At 47.2% G+C, this 23,207-nt stretch overlaps 1 protein-coding gene across 3 annotated transcripts in view; it reads right to left on the minus strand.

Moving 5' to 3' along the window:
* CDK12 (cyclin dependent kinase 12) overlaps positions 1 to 23,207 on the minus strand; it is a 25,133-nt gene continuing 1,926 nt past the window's right edge. Inside the window, exons 2-14 of one of the 3 annotated variants that reach the window (XM_065651328.1) lie at positions 18,346 to 19,230; positions 14,374 to 14,550; positions 13,689 to 13,828; positions 13,322 to 13,492; positions 12,746 to 12,935; positions 12,058 to 12,114; positions 11,465 to 11,566; positions 10,057 to 10,134; positions 9,466 to 9,582; positions 8,772 to 8,903; positions 7,771 to 7,985; positions 5,358 to 5,807; positions 1 to 2,976 (exon numbers count right to left, since the gene is read on the minus strand). In XM_065651328.1, coding sequence (XP_065507400.1) covers positions 2,306 to 2,976; positions 5,358 to 5,807; positions 7,771 to 7,985; positions 8,772 to 8,903; positions 9,466 to 9,582; positions 10,057 to 10,134; positions 11,465 to 11,566; positions 12,058 to 12,114; positions 12,746 to 12,935; positions 13,322 to 13,492; positions 13,689 to 13,828; positions 14,374 to 14,550; positions 18,346 to 19,230 — 3,385 coding nt within the window. In that variant the 3' untranslated portion in view covers positions 1 to 2,305. Of the gene's footprint in view, positions 3,004 to 4,125; positions 4,518 to 5,357; positions 5,808 to 7,770; positions 7,986 to 8,771; positions 8,904 to 9,465; positions 9,583 to 10,056; positions 10,135 to 11,464; positions 11,567 to 12,057; positions 12,115 to 12,745; positions 12,936 to 13,321; positions 13,493 to 13,688; positions 13,829 to 14,373; positions 14,551 to 18,345; positions 19,231 to 23,207 lie in introns of those variants that run through there. The other 2 variants (XM_065651327.1, XM_065651329.1) reach the window with 2 other exon arrangements.

Below are 23,207 nucleotides of genomic sequence, written 5' to 3' on the forward strand. Positions count from 1 at the left end.
TTTTCCATTTTTATAAACTGAAAAGAAAAAAATTTAATATATTACAAAATATCTGTACAGAGACAAAGGTACAACCGAAAAAACCCAAAAAAAAGGCGCATTCAGTCTGAAAACGGAACTCGGGGGAGGTTACGGTGAGTCCGAGCAGCCGCTTCTCTGCTGGGGAACGGGCGATGGCGCCGTCGGCACCGAACCCCAAACCGGGGGGGAAGGAGGGGGAGCTGGAACCTGAACCACATTGTAAATCCTTTTTTAACACCATCGGGTTTCCCCCTGTGGTAAATCCCTTTGTGTTCTTTGTACAGAAACCCTTTGAAAAATAAAATTTAGAAGCAAAAGAAGAAAACCCAAGAGGTGCTGGGGGGAACCCCCAAGCATTCCCTTTGTGCTTGTAGGGATTGGAAGCCTCTTGCTGGGACCAGTTAAGAAAAGCCACTGGGAGATGGAGCAACTGGTTGCTGCCCAAAGCTCCCTGGGGTGTCACTGGGCTTGGAGGATGAGATGGTGACAATGACAGTGGGGACCCCGCGGGTGCCACCGGCCGCCCCAGAGCAACGGACAAAAGTTGGGGCTGTCTGTCCTGTGCGTGAGGCGGGACAGACGGACAGGAGCCCGTCACCTCTGGGTCCTCAGCACCAAAAGAAACCCGTGATGGGAGAAACATCCCCGTGGGGAAAGCAAAAACATAGAAATAACCCCCCTCGGGAGATGCCGGGCTTATTTACCGCACTCCGCGTCCTACTGAACTTTCTTTTTTCTGCACATCAGGTGTGAACTGGCAATAAAAAAAACCCAAACCAAACCAAATCCAACCCAACAAATTTACACTTGGAATTTTGCAAACGGTGTCACTCCTCGGTGCTGACTCAACGCTCGCACATCACCAGCACCACATATATATATATATATATATATAACATAAATATATATATATATTTCTTTTCTCTCCCCTCCTTCCTCCCGCGCAGAGCTGCGGGTCCGGCTGTGTAAGGCAGGTTTTCCCCAGGTAGAGAAGCACCACCTATCCAGGTGCATATTTATTTTTGTGGGTTTGTTTTTTTTTTTTTTTGCATTTATCTCTCTGTATAAAAAGAAATCAAATCCTGTTAGTAACAAGAAGGTCTCTGGGCCCCCCGGACTCCCACCCCTTTATCACTTCAGAACAGTCGTCTCTAAAATTAAAAGAACCGTCTGTTTTCCATAGGAAAGTCCTACTCAGAACAAGAACAAAAAAAAAAAAGCTCATAAATATGTACCTTTGTTTTATTCATCTCTTTTTTAAGTCTCATCGAAAGGGACAACATCGCAATGTTCTGCGGGAGGAGGAAATGAAGCCTAAATACTTCCTTGACAACAACAAAAATATATATATGCTTATAGAAATGATACATTAACACCTGGTGATGCCTCCAAGGGGCCATCGGGGACAAAGATGCTCCTACGTGGTGGCACTTCCCCACCAGAAATTGGTTTTTTTTCTTTTTTCCTTTTTTTTTTTTTTCTCTTTAATTCTAAATGTGTTTTGGAAGTTCCGACTTACAAAGAAATCTGTATTTTGAAGTGAGGTGTTCTCTTCGGCTCTTTAAAAAAAGAAAAATAAAAGATGATTCTTACTGCAAAGCTCTGACGGGAGAGACCCAAACCCAGAGACCCCCCAGAAAAGCCAATTTAAGGAGTTTTCCGTCAAAAGGGCCGTGGAGCTGCCAGGGCAGGGCAAACAGCGGGCGAGGCCGATGCTTTGTGGAAAAAAGCGATTTCAGACAAATCGAGTCCATCCTGGGGCTCAGAGCTGGGACAACCCATCCAGGCATCAATATATCCCCATATTTTATTTTATTTTTTTTTTTAAAGTTTTTTAAAGGGGATTGAGGAAAAAAAAAACCAACCAAACAAAAAATTGCTTTGGGAAGCAGACTCTCCCCAGCCCTTCCTGAACACCGAGAAGCACCAGTGCCCACCTTGTGAAATATATATATATTTTTTTAAATTTTTCTTGCTTCTTCCCACGTGGTTGGGTTTGTTTCATTCCTTAACCAATTCCCCCCCGGCTCCGCTGGCTCAGGCCAGAAATCTCACCACCGGTAGCGGTGGGTTTATTTTATTTTTTTAATTTTTTTTTTTGTCGCTAACCAAGCGCGAGAGGTTTAGACCGAGCGAGACGCCCCAAGCGGGGTAAATCCTGGGGCGCTTGCTGGGAACAGAGCAAGGAATAACAAGGGGGAGGCTTTGCAGCAGCTGAAATGCGGATGAGACCTTGCTCCAGCCAAAGAAAAGAATCAAGTCACGCCACTAAAGCGGGAGCGGCTCAGTAGGGGACCCCCCTGCCCCGTCCCCCCCGCGGGGGCACCCGGCCGGGCCCCCGGAACGTCTTCCCGTACGAAGAAGCCGCCTGGGTCGGGGCGCCCCAGTTGTGCCCAGTCCCTGCCCCGCTGGAACCGGCGCCTCCCGCTCCCAGTTCACCGTAATTCTGAATTTTGGCCTCCGGATGCACCAGCGCGTTGTTGTTGTTGCTGCCGCCGCTCCCCTCGGTTTTCGGGAAAGATTGGCCGACCGAGTGGACGGCAACGGGGACTCTGGCGAAGCGCAGGTCCTGGTCCCCTGGAAACTGGACTGATCCCGTGCCCTGGTAACTGCTGGTCTCGCCGAGGTGGCTCACGGAGCCCAAGAAGGTCCTGCCCTTCCCCAGGGCTTGGCCAGAGGGTTCGAGCAGCGTCTGACCCAAATTCAGCTCCTCGGCGGCGAATCCCCCCTCGGAGCCCTCGGCGCTGTAAGTCCGGGAGGAGCGGGAGCGGCCGTAGTCCGAGGGTCGGGACGAGGTTTGGTGCTCCTGGGCGAGCGGTTCCGCTTCTTGCTGAGAAAAGAGCTGGAGCAAGGCGGCGGTGACGGCCGGGGGCAGCTCCGGCGCCGCACTGGACACGTCGCCTTCGGACACCGGAGGAGGCGGCGGAGGTCCCGGGGGCTCGGGGGGTCTCTTCTCTGGTGGGAGAATGCGAGGAGGACACGCTGTGGAAGGGTTACTTCTTTTAAAGACCGTCTTAAAACATCACACGAGCAGATATAAATGCACTTATATGGAAAAACAGCGACCAAAAAAAAAAACCCAAACAAAACCAGCCTACCCAGTCCGCTCTCTAGGATGTGCCGTAAAGAGGCAGAGAGGTTTAAAAGCGAGATCAATGCACATGTTAATTAATCCATTGCCCCCGTCCCCCCGACACAACAGCCGTCCCAGCACAGCGCAGAGGGAATTCCTGCTCCGGGATCAAAGGGGGACGCTGAGCGGGAGACAGATGCGGAGCCACGTGTGTCACCAAAAGCAACATCTCCCCGTCCTCACCGCTCCGTACCCGGCTCCTCACAGCCCGGCGGCTGCTATGGATGGATTGGTTTAGAAAAACCCCAAACCCGCCCCAAAACGCACCCGTAGCAGCTCCTGACTGCGGTCACGACACCGAAGGGAGTGGGTGACACCCCCTCGGGTCCCCTCCGCTTCTTAACCAGAGCTGCCTTGCTCTGTGACCTTTTGACAACTGAATTCCCAGTGTCCAGTCCAAAACAACCTCAATCCACAAATATTTTGCACGCAATGCACACTGTCCTGGAGCATAAGAAAAAAAAAATTTTTGTCCCCCCTCCCTTTCCCCCCAAAATCAGACCTGAAGTGACCAAGTTCTGCTTCAGAAGGACCCCTCCTAGCAAGAACGCAGCCTCAACACCCCCCCACGCTCCTGCTAATCGGTATGTTTGGTTTGGGGGCAGCAGGAGGGACAAAGCAGCCTGGTCATGCAGTGGGAAAGGTGAGAGCAGAGCTCTGTTCCCCCCGCCACAGCTGGAAGTGACAGTGACAGCGCTGGAAGTGAGAACGGGGAGGCCGCAGGTTCCCGAGGGACCCAAACCTGCTCCCGCTGCCTCACATGCCGATTTCGCCCACAAAACCCGTCCTGACTCCTGCAGAGCAACACACCTGAGCTGCCTCCTCCTCACCCACAACGGGACCGGCTACACCGTGATTAAAGTCATTACTGGCGATGACGAACACCTTGTTGGAATCAGATCCTCAAATCATGTGCAAAACTGGTTATTAAAAAGGTCAAACTTTATTGTGAAAACCAGTAGTCTTCCAGGACCACCCCTCCACCCGTATCAGTCAGTCCAACTTTAAAACTAGATTGTATTTAAATCCAGAAAAAACAATCTTCAGGTAATCTTTAAAGCCAAGCTGATTTGGGGACAGCATTTATCATTTCAAATAAACAGAGAACAATGTTAATTAATTGAATCTGCTCTACAATAACCTAGTTATCTTCCAGTACTAGGGCAAAAATAAAAAAAAAAAAAAAATAAAAGCACGATCACAACTGGCTCGTGGTGGGCGGGTGTGTTGAAGGCACGAGAACACGGCACGTTCAGCTACATTGCAGAGGAGTTGGGTATCGGGCCAAAAGAGGCTCCCCGGAGAGTCTGAGACAAACTCAGGAGGCGCTTCTAGAATTTGGTGAGGTCGTCACAGGCTGTCGCTAATAAATTCAAAAAAAAGAATAGAAATCAACAGAAACAAAAGAGATGGAGACATTTACACTCACCTTTGAAGAGGAAATCCAAGAGTTCACGGGTACAATAGGGTCTGTGAAACATGCCTCTGACTCGCTCTACAAGAACCAGCCCTTTGGGCTCAACTTCAAAAGTTGCTGAATTTCAGGACTCGTAAAAGTCAACCCTAAGTATCACCAGGCACAATGAAGCCGGGTGGACAAGATTTTTTTATGTACACAACTGTCACCATCCCTCCCTTCCAGCACTCTCCAGTATTTCAGGTCTCACGATCTTGAAAATCATCCCTGCACTTTTTTTTTTTGAGAGGGCAGGAAAAAAAAAAAAGAGTTGGGACTAACAGTAAGATGGGAAAATCTGCACAGATCCAACATCCTGTGTAAAAAAAACTCTGAATGTGTGAACTGATTACTGGGGGTATTAGAGAAGAACTGACCCTTCAAGATTCCCTTTAATTTTTTGTGAAAAAATAAACCCTTTAATCTTCACTGACGTATTCACGGTGGAGCATTAATGGATTTTAGATGCTTTGGAGATGTGAAGCAGAGCAGTATTTTTGTGTTTTGGCTTTTTGTCATTGTTAAAACCTCCTGAGCAGCCCAGCACTTACCGCAGGGAGCAGGTCAGTGTCTTTCTCAGCCTTGAAATCTGAGATTTGACCACACTCCAGCACCTTCCTCCTCTCCCTGCCACAACATTCAAACGTTTTGGTCCCTCCTGGCCGCAGTGACACTAGAGCCATTCACACGGAATAATTTAATTGTTCGAACAAATGCACGGCTGCGCAAAAGGTTGTGTTTATTTACCTGCGCTTTCCTCCGGGTGCACTGTCGGGGTTTTCCTCGGCCCCCGCTGCTCGCTGCTCTTCTCCCCGTTGCTTTCCTCCAGCGTCAGGACGGGTTCCTGGCTCTTCATCAGCTGGCTCAGCAGAACGGCCAGCACGTTCTGCATGTCTCCCTGAGCGCCGGCCGAGTCTGGAGTCGCCTGCTCCTCCGGTAGCTGCGCCTCGGCGGGCGGCTCTTCTATGGCTTCCTCCACGGGTGCCGCCGGCGGAGCCTCGTGCTGCTGCGCGGTGGCTTCGGTCAGCGCAGTGATGGACTGGTTGAGAGCCTCCAGCTGCTGCTGCATCTCAGGGTTAGAGTGCACGTTCAGCAGCTGGGCCATCTGCGTGACGCTCAGATCGGTCTGGCTCTGCAGCAAGTTCAGTAAAACAGCCAGTTCGCTCTGATTTAGCTGCTGGGTGATTTCTCCGAGGCCTGGAGAAAAGACAAAAAAGCATCGCAGGAGGGTTAGAAAAAGCTACATCACATCGGTTTGTTATCGTGACACCGTACATATCAATGAACATTTTTTCACCATGTCCCCGGGCTGGGGGAGGGCACGGATGCTCCAGGAGGGGGATTCCAGGATAGTTTGCTCAGATTTCCATGGTCAGCTTGCCCTCTCCAGACTGCAATGGGCTGAGCGGCACTGCAGCAGCACCCCGTGGCACGGCGCACACACTGCACTTGCTGCGAGCCGCGTCGTTAATCAGAGCGAAGCTTCTTGCTGCCCCTCAAACCCACCACCACAACAGCACACACGGCTGCTCTGTAAAAATCAGCTCAGGGGAGGCTGAGGTTGGATCTGGGGAACAATTTCTTCCCCAAAGGGCTGTCGGGCATTGGAACAGGCTGCCCAGGGCAGCGCTGGAGTCACCATCCCTGGAGGGGTTGAACAGATGGAGATGAGGTTCTCAGGGACATGGGGCAGTGCCAGGGCTGGGAGAACACTCGGATTCTATCTTGGGGGTCTTTTCCAACCAAAATGATTCTATGATAAACCTCCCCGTTCCTCCATTAGCTAACCAAGGGCATCCCAAGAATCAGACCGATGGCCAAGGACCCCACCAGTTATGGCAGCAAGTCCCAGGACGTCATGATGAGGATGGGAACCCTCAGCCCCCGTCCCGGCAACCCGAGCAGCAAGTCTGCCAGCAGCTTGGCCCCTCCCACGGTCTCTGCATCACTCCGCGGATCAAAATCACTGCACTGGAGCGCAGGTTTCCTGGGATGGAGCTGAGCTGCTGTTTGGGATGAGGGCAGGGCGTGTTCCGCTGACGCAGCAGAAGAAATTGGGTCAAGCAGAAGACAATTCCTCACTCAAAGTTGGGCTGGGATCACAGAGGACTCTGCCCTGACCTGCAAGTATCCAGGTTAGTCTAAAATATAGCCCTGAGCGGCATCGCCTCCCTCTGCGCCGCGCTGGAGCAGAGCGTCCCGAGTGACAAGGGACAAGGGTGTCCCTTCACGCTGACTCTGACTCTGTAAGTCAAACTTCTTGGGAAGAAGGGTGCAAAGGTTTGGTTTTAGAAGCTTACAATTCAGCTTTTCTTGCTGGTAGGCAACTAAGAACGTGACGCTTGCTTTTCTCAGCTGTTTGTTAATCCAACCACCACCTTTTGTCCATCTGCCATGTTTCATTGAACACATGGATTGTGCATTCCCCAGAGCAAGAACTGTCTTCCTCGTTACTTGTCAGCACAACATGTGACACAAAAGGAAGCTTTAGCCCATATCTGGGTTTTTACAAGGCTTCCACAGAACAATCAGCGTGGTCTGAGCAGCTTTGTATCCAAAATACCTCCCCTCCAACTATTTTCTAGACACCAGAGAGCTGGTCACAGTTTTGGAAACAGCGCATAAGTCCTGGTCCTGCAGGTCTTTATGACCAAGTGATCTTTTCTGCAATGTGCAATAATGTATGCTTTCGCCCACCAGTCACTAGTCTGTTACATCCCATGCCTAATCTTCGTATGATTTGATCAACAAGATCAAATTTCAGCTCATGTGGACACCCTTTACACAGCTATACCTTCCAGCCTATGATCTGCTACTTTGCTGGTTTAAGTGACTCAATGACTTCTTTCATTGTTCTCTGTGAAATTGCGCTTCAGAACCAATAATGTGACTCACAGAACAAATTAACAGTCAGGTCATCAGTGAGTGACTTCTGAGGACCAGCCAGAACACTCCGTAGCCAACAGTTTGCACAGCAAGAGGCAAAAAACCAAACCAAAACAAAAACAGAACAATAAAAACTAGGATAGGAAGATTCTGGAATGCTCTTTCTGTAGAAATAGAGCTGAAAGAACCAGACTGCAAACAGACATAACCCACACCCAGAGCAGGGAGGTGAGAGATCAGGAGGAGCCTTTCCCAGAGCAGAGCAGACACTGACCTACTGCATCTCCAGCGCCAGACTCCGCTTTGAGCTGGGCAGGCTGTGGGGGCACAGGACTGCTGTTGTTTTTGACAGTGTCTGTGCTCGTAACAGAGGTAGTTTCTTTCCGAGAAACTTTTGATAACGGTGGCTCCTCCACTGCGATCCCGCTTTGCCGCTGCCGCCGGCGTTTCTTGCTCCACAGCTCGTGGCAATCCTGCCAGTGGGGGAGGCTGGAAGAGAACAGCACTTCACAGGTAAGAAACACGGCACGAAAACCCATTTATTCCTCAAAAAACACAGAAAGTGCCACAAGAGAAGCATGTGTGTTCCTCTGACTGCAACCACGCTATTAAACCAGGAAGGGGCAAGTCCTAGAACCAGGAAAGGCAGCGCAATCATGTGAATCATTTAATTTGCACTGGGATCTCGGCCCTGAACGGACTGGGTCAGCTGCAATGCAGACAAGCCCCAGCAACTTCAAGTCCGCCAAGCTTTGAGTCTGGTGGCTCAAAGAAAGCAGCTGCCTTCAATTGTTATCTGAAGGAAACAGGATTCTCAAAAGCTACTGCCGTACTTGCACGCAAAGGAACTAGAGCAGAGTTTTGTGACCTGCTTGATTGGAGCCGGAGAAAAGAGCTGCAGCGTGACACTGCTGACAGTCGCTCTTCTAGTCAATTAACAAGCAGCATAAACAAGGCCTGGCCAGTCCTCCATGCACAGAGGACGTGTTACTCTTGCATATCTTCCAGAGCTTTAGAGCACCTCACAAACATTAAACTGAGCTTTATAAAACCAGCCTGTTATCAGGTAGTAGAAGACAGCATAGGGAGAGCTATTTGCTCAGCCATATGACAAAACGCAAGAGCAGGGTTGAGAAAAGAACCCAGAAATAGTAACTTAATTCTGACTGAAGAAAAAAAAAAAAACCAACAAAAACCCACAGCCAAGCCAGTGGCTCCTTCCAAAAGCTCATTAGCAAGAGCTCGCTGTGGCGGGGGACGCCGGCTGGAACTTACTCTGGAGGTGCCATTTTGCTGAGGTCAACATCCTTAAGGAAGTCGCTCTGCAGCGCCTGCTCCGCCGTGCAGCGCTTACCGGGGTCCAGCGTCAGCATGTGGTCCAGCAGGTCAAGGGCAGATGAAGGAATGCTGCAGAGAGTCAAACACACCGCTGAGCTACGGGGCGGTTCTGAACGGGGGGAGAAATCCGCTTTCTAAAAGACACCCCGGGCCTAAGAGAAATCCACGCTGTCAAAATTTATTACTGAGTGATGCGGCGGCTCAAAGACAGACATCAACAGAACCAGCATCGGCTGTGATACTTTCAGCTTGACTTTTGCCATTTACGAAGAGCACTTTTGCTACAAATCCCACAAGATTATCACACAATGATACTCTCCCCGCAGAGAGCACGTCTCTGGGGTCAGACAAGCTCGGCATCATGAGAACGCCGCTCGGTCAAGCATGCTTTCCAGGTGCAGAGGACATAGACACAGACACATAAATGCGTCAAGAGTGCAGAGGCAGAGAACCCCTCCAGAAGGCACCTGTGGCAGATCAGATATTGAAAAAGGGGACAGTGACCCCGCTCCAACCTCCCCCAGGTGGGAGAAGTGCTGCTTGGTCCTGCTGGGTAGACTAGAACCAAAGGATGGCAGGTGAATCGCACGATGCAAAACAAGGGCCATAATCCCCGCACAACAGAACTCACAAGGAGAACTCCTCACGCAGGCGCCTTCGGTATTGCTTCTTCGGTTTCATAGTGTTGAAATACGGCAACTTGATGACGTCCGGCCACACCGCTGGACAGGGGCTCCCGCAGAGCCGGCTGAGGACAGAAAAGCAGAGGAGGATCAGCAGGAGAAGCACAGCCAAAAGAGTCACCAACCTCAGTGAAAATGTTTCCTTTCGAAGCAACTTACTGTAGCAATAACCTAGGTCTGGGCACACTCCAACAAAGATTTTTAACCTGAGGGTTATCTAAGGAGGAAAAATGCTTTACCTTGAGTTTATAAACCATCCAACACGATTAATTTTCAGTGTGAGACATAATTTAGGTTCATGATTTTTTGCACTCAGCTAACAACAACATTTACTTGAGGGCGCATACATTACCAGCCACAGATTTGGTAGTAGGTATGGACACCTAAACACCTAACTATTCACATTTGCAGTTAGAGTCATTCACTGGTCCTGTTTTGCAGGCAGATTAGAGAAAGAGGGCTCTCCTAACACAGAGACCGTGTGCACAAGCAGTTTCTGCAGCATCTCTTCTCATAGGCATGCATGTGCAATGCTTTACCTGATTAATTCAAGCTGAGCCAGTTCCAGATTGGCTTGAAAAATAGGCTTCTTTGTAAACAGTTCCCCGAGGATACAGCTGGAAAGAGGAAAAGCAAGAGGTCATGACAGCAAACCCTTGGGACAACTGTTTGAACACTGCAGCGTTTCTGTTCAGAAGCAGCTTTGCCTGAGGAGAGTTATTTGCATCAGGGCTTGTAGTTGAGAACTGACAAACTAACCTATGTGTACAGAGTCACCAATTCTACGCAGCTGGGAAATAACGTTCACTAGTCGGCTGGTTAACGTGTCACAGGCTTCAGGCTTTAACTCTTTGCAGGGAAAGGAGGATGTGTCAACAGAATGACAAAAAAAAAAAAGCAGACAGGTGTCTCATTTTCCTCCAGATTCAGCCCATTTATCTTTTCGGCTTTACTGGGGGATATCTGCCAGCCCAAATTATCCTTGGCTGCCTGCAGGTTACTGCTTGTCACAGCCAGGACATCACCATGTACGCGCACCCAACGTGTGTACAGCTGGAAGGAAACAGAGAGAAGGAGGGAGGGGACAACTCTGACTCATTCGGGCCTTAACATCTCCCCAAAGCACTCTGACAGAAATGGCAATCGGTGCCAAAAGTAACTGTGGGGTGATACAGGCACCTGTCTGCTGGAACTGGGCTCCTCACTTGGAACAGGACACTGAAGAGCAAGTGGACCCCACAGCCGGAGTTTCCAGAAGTAATTAGCAGGGTCTGACTCGTAAAAACCTTTGTTGCTTGCATAATAAGCTCTGCTGAAAGTTTCCCTGTGAATATCACAATGGGAAACATGTGTTTCGGGAAATCTGCTCCCACTTCTGAACGCTGAATCCTTGAGATTCTGTTCTGAATCACTTGGAAAAGTTCCCATCTTTGTGGCTGAACTGCCCAGACTCCTCCTGTTCACAGGGCTCCCTACACTAATAGAAACCTGAAATCTCTGCTTTAAAACATTTCCTAGATTTAGCTGAAAAAATGAGGGGACAAAGACAGCAATTTGAAGAGGCTACAGATCAACTCTCTATCAGGTCATTAAAACCATGACCAGCACTAAGGTTGTCACCCCTTCTGATCTCAGTGATACATCATTATCCAAGGTCGATTGGTTTGGTTTTTAAATAGCAGGAATACTTTTTACACTCTCATATGTCAATACAAAAAAACAAGTCTAATTCTAGGAGTTTTTACTAAACGGTGTAGTTTCAGCTGGGTGACACACACCTATTTCCTCCAAGCACAGAATTTGGAAGTATTCCACTCTGCCTCGCTGGAACAGACGCAGCTTCAGAAACAAGCACAAATCCAAGGCCACCTTCCAGCAGAACTATCGTGTTCACGTGCTGATGTTCACAGCCCAAAGGGGTCAAAAAGAGACAACCCGAGCACTTACCCACAGCTCCACACATCTATGGCCGGCGTGTAACGCTCCTCGCCTAGCAGCAACTCTGGAGGTCGATACCATAATGTAATGACTTTATTTGTGTATGGACGGCTGGAATGCAAGACAAATATAAACTGAGGACAAGGACCACAAAAACCATTACGAACTGTGGGCTTTGGAGTGCCTAGACTTCCACAGCACCTGCCTGATGTAAATAAAGCTGCTGAGATAGCACAGATTTTATAAATCTGCTTGTGTGCACAAGCCAGTAAGTTGTAGGTAGCAAGACCCAAAAAATCCTGACCTACAAATGACAGCAGCATGCTGCAATGACCGACTAGTGACTGATCTCAGGGCTAAACGTGGTCCACGGCAAGCAGAGAAGGTGCTTCAGTTCCTTATTAGTTGGTTTGTCTAATTAAAAGCTATTAATACCAGCCATGAGTATACTTCTCCTACAGCTGGAGCTGCCTTATATCACACTGGAAATCATTTCTCAGGCAATGCCAAGACTTCCAAGTGAAGGGACTACGTGGATATTAAGAAGCAAGCAGCTCATCCCACCCGTGTGGGCCATGTCCCCGCACCCCGCGGTGCCTCACCTCTCCTCTGAGCTGTAGAGTCGGGCAAGTCCAAAATCTGCAAGTTTGATTTGCCCACTGAAAGACAAAAAAAGTCCCTGGTTTGAATCCCAGCTGGGCTCACAGGCTGCAAGCACTAAAAGCTGAGTAAATCCTAACAAAAAAATGTTTGCAGTAATTACTTTTGGATATGCCCAGCTTAATTTTTTGAACCCTATTTAACGCTTCAAAGAAAGAAACAAACAAACGGCATTAATTCAGTCTTGTGTCTATTACAAACCCTTCCCAACAGGCCAATGTCCCAGAGAAAGTTTTTAGATAGGTATCCAGACATGTGGATGCAATTATGCACAGTATTATTCTCACAGGCTCAATGTTTTCTTGTGGGTATCCGGCTAAAGACTTGAGAATTAACGGCAAATGAATAATTGTTATGTATTCTGCGATGAACTACGTTACTGCCCAACATTGCTATCTAGAGAAGAGAGCACGTTCACAGAGAACTGCTGCCTCCTACCTTAACCCTCAACGGTTTCTCTGCACACAAGCACCTCCAATAAACAGTATTTTTGCCAAAATACCATGGAGACCAAGTGTACACAAAGACCCATTTACTTCAAGTCAACAAGAAAGAAAGTTAAGTGTGAGGAGCTGCAAAAGGCTGAGCAGAGGGCCTGATGTGGAGACACTGCTCCCAAGAGCAAGTTACCTGTTGTTCAATAAGATGTTGGAGCATTTAATGTCTCGATGAAGGAAATTCTTTTTGTGACAATAATCCAGACCCTCCATTAACTGTTTCATGAAAGACTTGATATGGTCCTCTGAGAAATGTACCAAGCCAGATTCTAGCAGCCCCATTAGGTCATGGTCCATGTACTCAAACACAAGGTAAAAGGCACCTGGTGTAATAAAGAAAAAAGTTATATAAGACAAGAGAGACTAAGGAAAAGAAAGAATGAAAGCAGATTCAACTGTTGAAACTCTTTTTTGTGCTTTTTTTCCCTAAACCTGTTCTTTTCTGACTCCACAGGAACAAATGCAGTGCATTCTTTTAAGCCTGCGTCTACCTCTGCTCAGCAGCACGAAAACTGCTGGTAACTGGAATCTCTCCTTCGATGCAAGGCCAAATCCAGATGCCAAACTTGCTGAACTGTGCATCAGGGAGGGATGCCAGAAAGAAAATCTACACCAGAGTTTAGATTTTTAGTTTTACATTAAAGGATAAACAAATGGAGTTGCATCACCTCTTTGGCTAATCGAGACCACACCCTGCAGCAAACTCTACCTTTGTCCTTCTTGAAATCCAGTGCATCTTGTTTGTCTGTGACAATTTCCTTCATGTTAACGACGCTGCGGTGGATCAGTTGCCGAAGGATTTTGATCTCACGGATGGCCGTGATGGGGAAACCTTCCTTCTCGTTGTCCAGTCGCACCTTCTTGAGAGCTACCAATTCACCTGCCAGAAGAAGGCAGCGTCAAAGCCTCTGCATAAATTGCTGCTAACGGCTCTGCGGGTTTCTAGGGGGAAGCTGAAAGTAGCTATGAGCAGTCAACACCCACCAAGAAACAACGGAGCCAGCTTTAGTTACTACCCTACTCATCTCTGTTACGTTGCTCTGTCAGGAGTTACCACGATCGGAAGCCAGCCTCACCTGTATCCTTGTCCTTGGCTTTGTACACCTGCCCGTACGTCCCTTCTCCGATAATCCCGATGATATCAAACTTGTCCACGCAACGCTTCCCCCAGTCGCTTTCCGTCTGTCTCCTTTCCCCATAGCGAGGACAACAGATTCTGGAAGAGGGAAGGGACTGTTGGACACCTGAGCACTCCTACTCACCCGCCACCCCGCAAACAAACGCCCCTTCCACCGTGTTAAGCTGTGCCCTAAAAACACTGCTCATTCTCAAATGGATGAGGCAAGTGGCCTTCAACTGTGAGCGGTCCAAATATGAAACAACCCACAGGAAACAGTTAATATACCATAACGAAAAAAAAAACAGAAATAGGATCTTGTTTTCTCCATATTTCACTTCCTTCAATAAAGACAAGCCCGGGGACAAAAGAATTTAAATACAACTGAACTAAGTCTGGCTAAAGATTTAAGTGCATGTTAAGTGTTCTCCCCATCCAATAAATGGTGGGGGGGCTGCTGAAAAAGCAGCTGACAGATTTAATTCCCAAAATGACTGTGATTTCAACAGCACCATCCCCATAATATAGAGACTAAGACTTAAAGCTTTGGAAACCTAAACTGACATCTGTGTGAAGAAACAGAAAAGCTAACAGCTCAAAAAAAGCCAAAAAAAAAAAAAGAGAGAGAAGAAATCCAGCCTTACTTTGGTCTCTTTTTGAAGGGTTGCTGAGGTGGTGTGGCTGCCTTTGGTTCCGGGGAGTCGGGAGGAGACGGGTCCCCGCCAGGGAGCTCTGGGGGGAGCGGGAGGTCCGTGAGTAAGTGTCGTGGTCTCTGCTCTCTGTCTTTCTTCACAGGTTTTGGAGGAAGAATCTCTTTTGGACTAAACTCCGAAAAGTTAATACAACACAAAAGTCAGACTTCACAGCCCAGTGACAGACAAACAAACAGCAACTTAATGTAGGACATCGAGAACGTAAAGTTAGGAACCCACGTGCCAAAATTAGCACAGCCGAGTAAATAACAAAGCAGCCTTAAATTTTATAATAATACAACAGGAGAGAAAAGCATTAGATTTGAACACAGTCTTCAAATAAACACACAGCTCGCTGCAATTAGAACTTGCTAAATTTGCCCAAATCAGTAGTTGGAGAGTTTCCTGTAAGACGGTTCAGGTTATCAGCCACTTTCCACCCCTTACTTCCTCTATTTGGTCCATTTATCATAAAGAAATTAAACGCATGACTTGTTAAGGACCACCAGAAATACGAACCCAGAATTAAATCTCTCTACATAAGTAACTTATAATGTTCCAAAGACTGAACTGTAGCTCTAACTTGTGAAAACGGCTGAGAAACCAAAAGTTGACTTCTTTTTCATATCAAATCACCAATAGCATCCGCAGTTTGGTTTAAAGAGTCTCATAAGCAGAACTTATTTTCTCACATATGCAGCAGGGAGAACCCCTAGGTCTGAACAGTCACGGATTTTCCACGCAAACCTCCACTTCACCAGGAAAAGAAAAACATTAAGAGCTCCAACCAACCATCCACAGTTCATTTTTAGGGCAGCCAGCAGGAGCTTTGCTGTTTGTCAGCATCACCGTGGCTGACGCTTCAAAGTGAACTCCGCATAAATGAACTGGTGGAAGTAGGTCATTTTCCTGATTTTTTTTATTAGACGCTACCTAATCTGCACAAAAATCTCTGGTGAAATATAGTTAAGAAAGGAGGAAGATGAAGGAGGATATTATTGTGGCACTGAGCTCTGACACTTTCTGTAAAAGATGGGGGAACAAGCTTTTCCCACTAAGAAGTCGCCTAATCGCAAGTCACGCCAGCCTAGACCTCTGGAGGAAAGTACTAATACAGTAAATATCCCAGAAATACCAGAAGTGAGAGAGCTGCATGGGCTGAATTTCACCCCCTCTAACTGAAAATCCTTAGTGCGCAGAATAATATCCAGCCAGGTCATTTCACCAAGGCAGAATCCACGTTAAGCCGCCGAAGAGGTTCTTCTAAGTGGGATCTAGAGAGTCAGACCTGTACCCACACGTAGGAGGTAAGAGACTTGGTTTCAATGGAGCAAATTAACAAGGTTTTGCTTTTTTACAGCTTTCATATGAGTATTTGAAACACTAGCGTCCAGTTCTTACAGATGGAACAAACTGTAACAAAAAAGCAGTTGTTGATCTGACTCTGTTCAGTCCACTTCTAATTGGCAATTGATTTGTTCCTGATAGGATTTAAATGTCTAATAGTATATGCTAAGCTTGAGCCCTTTGACCCTGCCAAAAAGATTCAGCCTTTTTCCAGACTCACATCAAAAGCCACCTCCTCTGGAAAGGTGTGTGTTCAGCCATCCTTCCCGGACATCCCTTCTCTCCCTTTCACCAAATAGTTTCCATTTTCTTGCTGACACACAGTTACCCCGGCTTAGTTACCTACAGCTGCTCAGTTAATCGATTTGCAGGTCACCACTAGTGCTACGAGGTGGATACAGTAACTTCAGTTACCCCCAGAACATCTGGATATTTCACCAGGCATTTCTTTCAGAGCGAGAAAGCCAAAGACCCTTCAGAGCTGCCCAAGCATCAAAATTAAGAAGTGCCAAAGCCAACAGCCTAACAAAGACTCCTAGAAACTCCTTCCCTTCTTCCCCTCCCCTAAACCAGGAGGAATGCGATCAGTCAGGTCTGTGTTTTCAAGGATATTAGCACTGGGAACAGCTGACCAGACATTCCCAGGAACCTACACGAGCTGTGTGACTTCTGAGCACAACACCGGACACGTACAAAGTTTGTACCACTTGCTCCTGACCATCTTTTCGCCTCCTCCTGCCAGGTGAGGCGACCCTGGGAAGGCTGAAAACGTGACAGACGTCAGTCTCGAGAGCTCAGCAACTGTCAGGAAAGGTTAAAAAGCCTCCGACGGAACGAGGTGTGTTTTGTACTCGGACACTTCAGAGTGCGTTTCCAAATCCTATGCTCCCCACGGTGTCAGAGCTGCAGTGTTCTCCCAGTCAGCACATGAAAACAAAAGTCTATCTAAAAAACAGTTTAGTTCATAAATATGAAGGCAGTTGATTAAGTTTCCATACAGTCAGTGCCATGTGCAATTGCCACTAGACCCAGCAGAACGAAGCGGGATTTCCCATCCGTTTATTGGGAAAAAGTCACTGGAAATCCAGGTACTAAGCTTAGCAACCCACTGTGTTGTCACCCACACTCCTAAGTTCATGGTGATGGCAGAGATAAAACACACTTATAAAACTAAGCCACACCTGAGTGGTAAAAAAAAAGAGTTCTAGGTGTGAGTGACTAAAAAATAAAATACAGTGTTTGCAGCACAATTTCTGTGTTTGGAAATAAAGGAACATGGCAGCAGAATCTTGCTTAGAGCGGCATTTGAGATGGGAAAAGTCTGCAAACTGTTAAAGGCTGCTGCTCATCACGGATACATCCGAACTAAATAGATATTTGCTGAACAACATTACACAGCTTGGGAAGGGCAAGATGAACATGCACAAGCCTCATTTTTGTGTTGATCACAGTGACATTACCCTAATGTACATCAATACCTGGATAAACCATGAAAATCAACCAAATATATCAGAATATGTAACATATTGTGTTCACTTAAAGCACAGGGTAATTCTATCAAGTCATAACTATTGTGCAACACACTATTCATTAAAAAACATGCTTTACTAACCAATGAGGTACCCAATACAACTTTAGCCATGGTTGGAAAGACACAGAAGTTGTTATGGAACTACAAGCTAAGCAGATCAAGTAGGAAAAAAAAACAACACATCAGTGATGACCTTATGTTAACAGCACTACAGCACACTAACAGCTACGACAGGGAAAAAAAATGTTTTTCTTCTCTATCTCCACTTCGGATATTCTGATCCATTCCTCTCTTCCCCTCCACAAAAAGAAAAAGTCCACAGGAAGTTTTTTTTCAGGCACGTTCACATTAGAAGCCAAGATCACAAGCAGCTGAGACCCAGACCAGCGAGAGCTACGATGACAGAATTCAGTCTGTGTGTTTTATCAGAAATGACGGGGAACAGAAAGCTGAAGTAGGTGCAGTTTCACTCTCTCATTTTCAAACAAATACCTACTTCTTCAGCTATAAGTATTGTACTAATTATTCAGTAATTAAGACAATACTTAAGCTAAACCAATGCCATTTCGTACACGTGGGCATGGCCTCATGTTTGATGAATTTGGAACAGAAATAGCTCTGGTCTGTGTCCTTGCATTGGAACTGTTACTCTTTCCTGTTACTTAAGTTTTAGAGGAATTAAACAAAAAAGTAATTTCAAAATCAGCCTGTGCACGGGCTGCAAAGGGGTGCACAATTCCAGATCCATGTTTCATTGCTGTAATAAATACAAACAAAGAGCCATGTGAAACCTTCACTAACCAGGATGAAACCAGCAGCCAAACCCCTCTCTGTCACCCAGATAAGATGGACCTACCTGCATGGGACCACAAAACTCTCCACATAAACCTGCCAGGGCCAAACCCAGGCATGGCCGTGCAATAACACATTTATACCAGCGGCACAGTCTTCAGGGCACTCTAGCAACTGTCAAACTAACCGAAAGAATCTGTTTATTTCAACGTTTCGCTTTTAAACGCAAACAGGGTGCTCTGGCATGACCTTACCTATCCAAGTCATCTTCCCCAACTAAAATAGGGGGGAGCGGAAGCGGAGGCAACGTTGACGTTTTCAGGTGCGGGATAGCAGCCGTCACAGACACTTGTGTTTTTGTAGCGACTTGGACAGAGGACTGAGAGTTCACCTGAGAGGATAAAGTAGACGTCCTTGGGTGGGAAGAGGGTGGCAAAGACGTTGGGGCTGAAGTAGGGACCTGAACGGGGGGCAGCTGGGACGGCGGCAAAGGCGGGACAGCGGGTGATGGAGGCAAAGGCGGCAGCGGCGGAGTTGGAGGCGGCGGCGTGGTTGTCGGCAGAGGTGGAGGAGGCGATTTTATTGAGGGTAGCGGGGGTGGAATCTCCTTCTCTGCTGTGTCCGGCTCTTTTGGAGACAGGAGGTCCTCTACCACCGCCACAGGCTTCAAGTCTTTTGTTCCCGGCTGTTTGGATTCTCTAACTGGAACAGGATGTTTCCTCTCAGAGTTCTCCTCTGCCTTGGGTTTTGTTGTCTCTGCAGGGGCTTTAGTCTCTGCATTCGTATACAGTAAATTAACTAATTCCGTATCTGAAGACGATTTTTCAGATTTAACAGTTTTGATGACCTTTTTAGGTTCCGTTCCAGACTCCTTGAGGTCAGCTAAGCTGTTCTCCTTGCGGGACAGGAAAACAGGTGAGCCCTTTGCCTCCTTTCCATCCACCTTGGCTGCAGCTGCCGCTGCCGCCGCTCGTTCCTTTTTCTTCCTGCTGAGCTCCGCGCCCAGGCTGGAGTTGAGCGGCAGCCTCGTCGGGGATATACTGGAATGGCGACTGCGCGAGCCTGACCTCTGCTTTTTACTGTGAGATGATGAGTGTCTTGAATAGCCAGGACTTCGGCTCCGGGACTTCACAGATTTCCTGCGGAGAGAGCGGGGAGGAGATAAATGAAATGAAGCATCTCTCAGCCTCTGAGCTACTCACCAACATCAACAGCTCCCTTTGAAAATAAGTCAAGTCTATTATTTGCCAACTAAGTTCAGAGAGTCCGTAACACCTGCCAGGAGAGACTAAAGCTATTGAAAGGAGTTTTATTGACTAAAGCAGCACAAGCTCGAGGTCACCAGCCAGCCTTCCAATGTCAGCACCACTGCCACAACCGTGCTGTCAAAACAGAAACGAAAGATCAAGATGGGACAAGCCCCAAGGTAAAGACGAGATCACATGTATATGCACTGAACAGGAGACTTCAGTTGAAAGGACAAGCTGGCAGTTTATGGATCTTTCACAGTAATTATGTACAACTTTAAAGGAAACAACGGATAAAATATGAGTGCCCTCACGGGAACGCCGCCTCAGGAAACAGCTCACTTCAAGCTAATTTCTCCCCCTGGTTCTTTTACTATCATCAGAACTCAAATTTGCATATTGTGATTCAGGAGAAGGAAAAAAAAAAAAGAAAGATAAAAACTCCTGGTTTTAACTCTGAGGTATGTCCAGAGGGTCTCAGTCTTCATCTACAGTGGGCTCTAAATTAGGTATATACACAGGAAAAAAAAAAGACACTGAAAATCTGTGTTGTGATCCAAGCAACAAGCAAGGCAGGAAACACCTCACACCATCAGGGAACACACCGTAACCACGAGCTCACCGGAGACTGATGTGCAAACAAGATAGAAAATAACATGGAACTGGAAACTGGTACTTCCAGTGTCCACGTCAAAACAACCGAGAAGACCAAACTGTTTCCCACACTTCAGGAGGAACCATGATTTTGCTTAGTTCACCGTACACGTGGTGGACACCGATGGGTTCGTACGTACAACCCCAAACCTCATGCTAACAGTGGTCAGAGAACACCAAGGCTGTAGGTAGCCCTTACCTTTAGGCTTGCAAAATAAACACACAACAAGAAGGAGAAAAAAATTGTGTCATCTGAAGCCACTCAACTATCTTCCTCTTCCAACACACTGTTCCTAATAAATCCTGTAGGATGCAGCTTATTGCAGCCACAAATAGTTTTGGGGTTGGCATTCCCCATTACAATTCTTTCAGGAGAGATTAAGATACTCTGTTTCCTGCGCCCTGTCTCCCATAATTACCCCCCACCAGTTATTCCAATTCAACTGGTTGCAGAGCAACATTCTCAACAAGAGCGCTCAGCGGATCCGATATAAAGCAAACTCCTCCAAAAGTGCAATTTTACCTTATTTTTCATAGTGCTACATTAGAAACGCAGCCACCAAAGACATGCACAGACACAAACAAGGGAAAGGTAACACTGGAGGAAGGAGTTTCACATCTAAATACTTCCATATTATCTGCTACACGAACTCCTAGAACATCTTCAGACATTAAAATGTTTTACCTGCTCCAAGCCACAACAGAATAAAGTGCAAACCAGTAACTGGGAAGTCTGACCACAGGCCCCACACTCTAATTGCTCAAACAGAAAGCCGACGTTTCTAACAAATGCCTGACGACCTTTCGCTGTGGGGAGGATCTGCATGACAGCGGCCGCGACTCCAGCACGTGCTGCACTTGGTACAGAGCACGACACACCTCCTGCAAGCCAAAGGACTTGGGAATTCCTGCTTCTAGTTTCAGTTGCTACCAGGAATGGCAAACCACATCTGTTATGTTCCCTGCTGACCAAATCATCCTCATTTCCTCCCAAATTGAAAGCCAGTTGTCTTGCACGGCCATTTGAAACACAAACATTCTGTATTTTTGCCAATCAGCGCAGCACATTGATTCACTTTCCTAACGCCGTATTTGGGACGTGGAGATGAAAGAAAACACAGAATGCATTAAAAATAAAACCCACGTTGTCAGTCAGCGGGCATAATTCAGTGTCCCAGAAAAGCCTGCGTTACCTCCGCTGAAGGATTTAAGCCACCGCCTGAGTGTGCCAGTTATTTTTTTTTTCTCCCAAACTCTTCCTGCCCCTCTGCAGGAGCCCACCACAGAAACCACACAGTCGCTCCCCGCTTCTCAGGTGCGGAATCAGCTGTCTCTGCTTCCAGCCTCATCTGCAGCGGATCCACCACAGCTGATCTGCTGAGGCTGTGGGGAAACTCAGCCCACCTGCCCCACAGGTGAGGCCCAAACCGCCGTCACCAGTGGCTTCCAGAGCAGCCCTTTGACCGTGAACTCACACTGGATGGGCTGTGAGCTCAGCGAAGCAAAACCAACAGATGAATTACAACTTACAATTTGCCTAATATATGGAAAACGCATTAAATTCCCTCTGGCCCTTTACTAGAATGACTTCAGGCGGATGTTTTCTGGAGGCGTAATCCGTGGGTTTTGTTCTGCTTTAAAAGATATTTCACAGTAAGTTATCTGCCCAGAAAAGAGAGAAGAGTAGTAGGTTATCAACTGAAGTCAGAGATTCAGAAAAAAAAAAAAAAAAAAATCAGTACAGGCTGAGCATAAACAGTCAGTAACCTTTGGAATCTATTTTGGTTTGGGGTCCAGCATTTTGTCAGCAAGTCAAAGATGCCCTTAAATAGTTTCTTACACAGGTATGTAAGTTGAGGGAAGCAGCACAAAGTGCTTCAAAGTTGCTCCCATAATTAACATCAAGAAAATACAACCGCTTGATTTCTCCAGTTAGAAGCAACTGGCCATTTACAGAAAGAGTAAACTTCAGGTTCTCTGGGAAGTGGAGTAACCTGGGGGAAAAAATGCCTCTATTTACCACATGGGTTCTCCCCGGTTAGGGCTGAGCACGGACATTTAACAGGTGCCGTAACACACAGTTAGACCATGAAGTATACATACACTTTCTACTACTGTATCCTTACTCTTCCAAAAGTATTAGCGAATAACACATATTAGCAGGGCAAGGAGGATTGAGGATGGGAGAAAGACATCAAGGACTGCTCCTCAGAGCCTCTCAGGTGTACACAGAGAAAACAGGACAGAGGAGAAACAGCCTGAAGGAAATTTTCAGTGTGCAACATCTCAGCAGGGTAGATTTTACACAACAGCTTCCAGGGTGCTAAAACCACTACACCTCTCACAGCAGGGACAACAGCATTAATTACTTCAGGACCACCACGGAAGATACGATTCCTGAAGTTAAGAGAAGAGCTCCAGTAACAAAGGCCGAATTCCAGAAGTACTTTGGGAACTGCTGACCACACCACGCAGCATTTCTATAGCCATCACATTCCAGGTCACATCTTAATTGCCATGGAGCTACAACCAAAGCTTCACAGCACCCATGGTGACAACTGGAAACTCACTTAACACATGCTGAAGCTAGAAAAGAAAGAATCTACATTAGATTATGCATTTGTGCATATAACAGGATGAGTAATGAACATCTGAAGTAAAACACAGAATTAGCACTACCTTCAAATAGTTTCCTTCTGTAACAAGGTTACTGACTGAAGGAAAAAAAAAAGAGAAAATTACAGTTAAGCCAAAATACAGCTGGTTCCTACTTGTCTTTCCAGAACGTCCCAGTTTCAGAACAGAAGCAAGAAACTCTAGTACTGAGAAAATAAAGTTTAGGCTGGAAAGATGGAGTTTACCTGTGGTCACCTCTAGTCCAAGGAGAGAGAGGAGACAGGTCAGTTCAGAAAGAGCAAAATAAGCTTTTCAGGAGGGTGGCTTGTGTTGAGTGCGACCGAGTTTCCACACATAGTAAACAGACACAAACTTACAGAAATAGGTGAAAACATTCTCCCTGGCTGAACTTTTCCCCAGGGAAGCATGTGAGATCCCGCAGCAGGAGCTGGACGGCCCCGTCCCCCTTCAGAGCACAACCCTCCCCAGGAGCCCGGGCCACCTCCAGAGGTGGGTGTAATTTAATCCCAGGAGCTAGTTCAGCCTGAGGCCTCTCCGCTGACAGCCAACATGGACGCTGCGAACCGCCAGCCAGGGAG

Source organism: Caloenas nicobarica, chromosome 24 (assembly GCF_036013445.1).
Source record: "Caloenas nicobarica isolate bCalNic1 chromosome 24, bCalNic1.hap1, whole genome shotgun sequence".
Taxonomy (NCBI): Eukaryota; Metazoa; Chordata; class Aves; order Columbiformes; family Columbidae; genus Caloenas; species Caloenas nicobarica.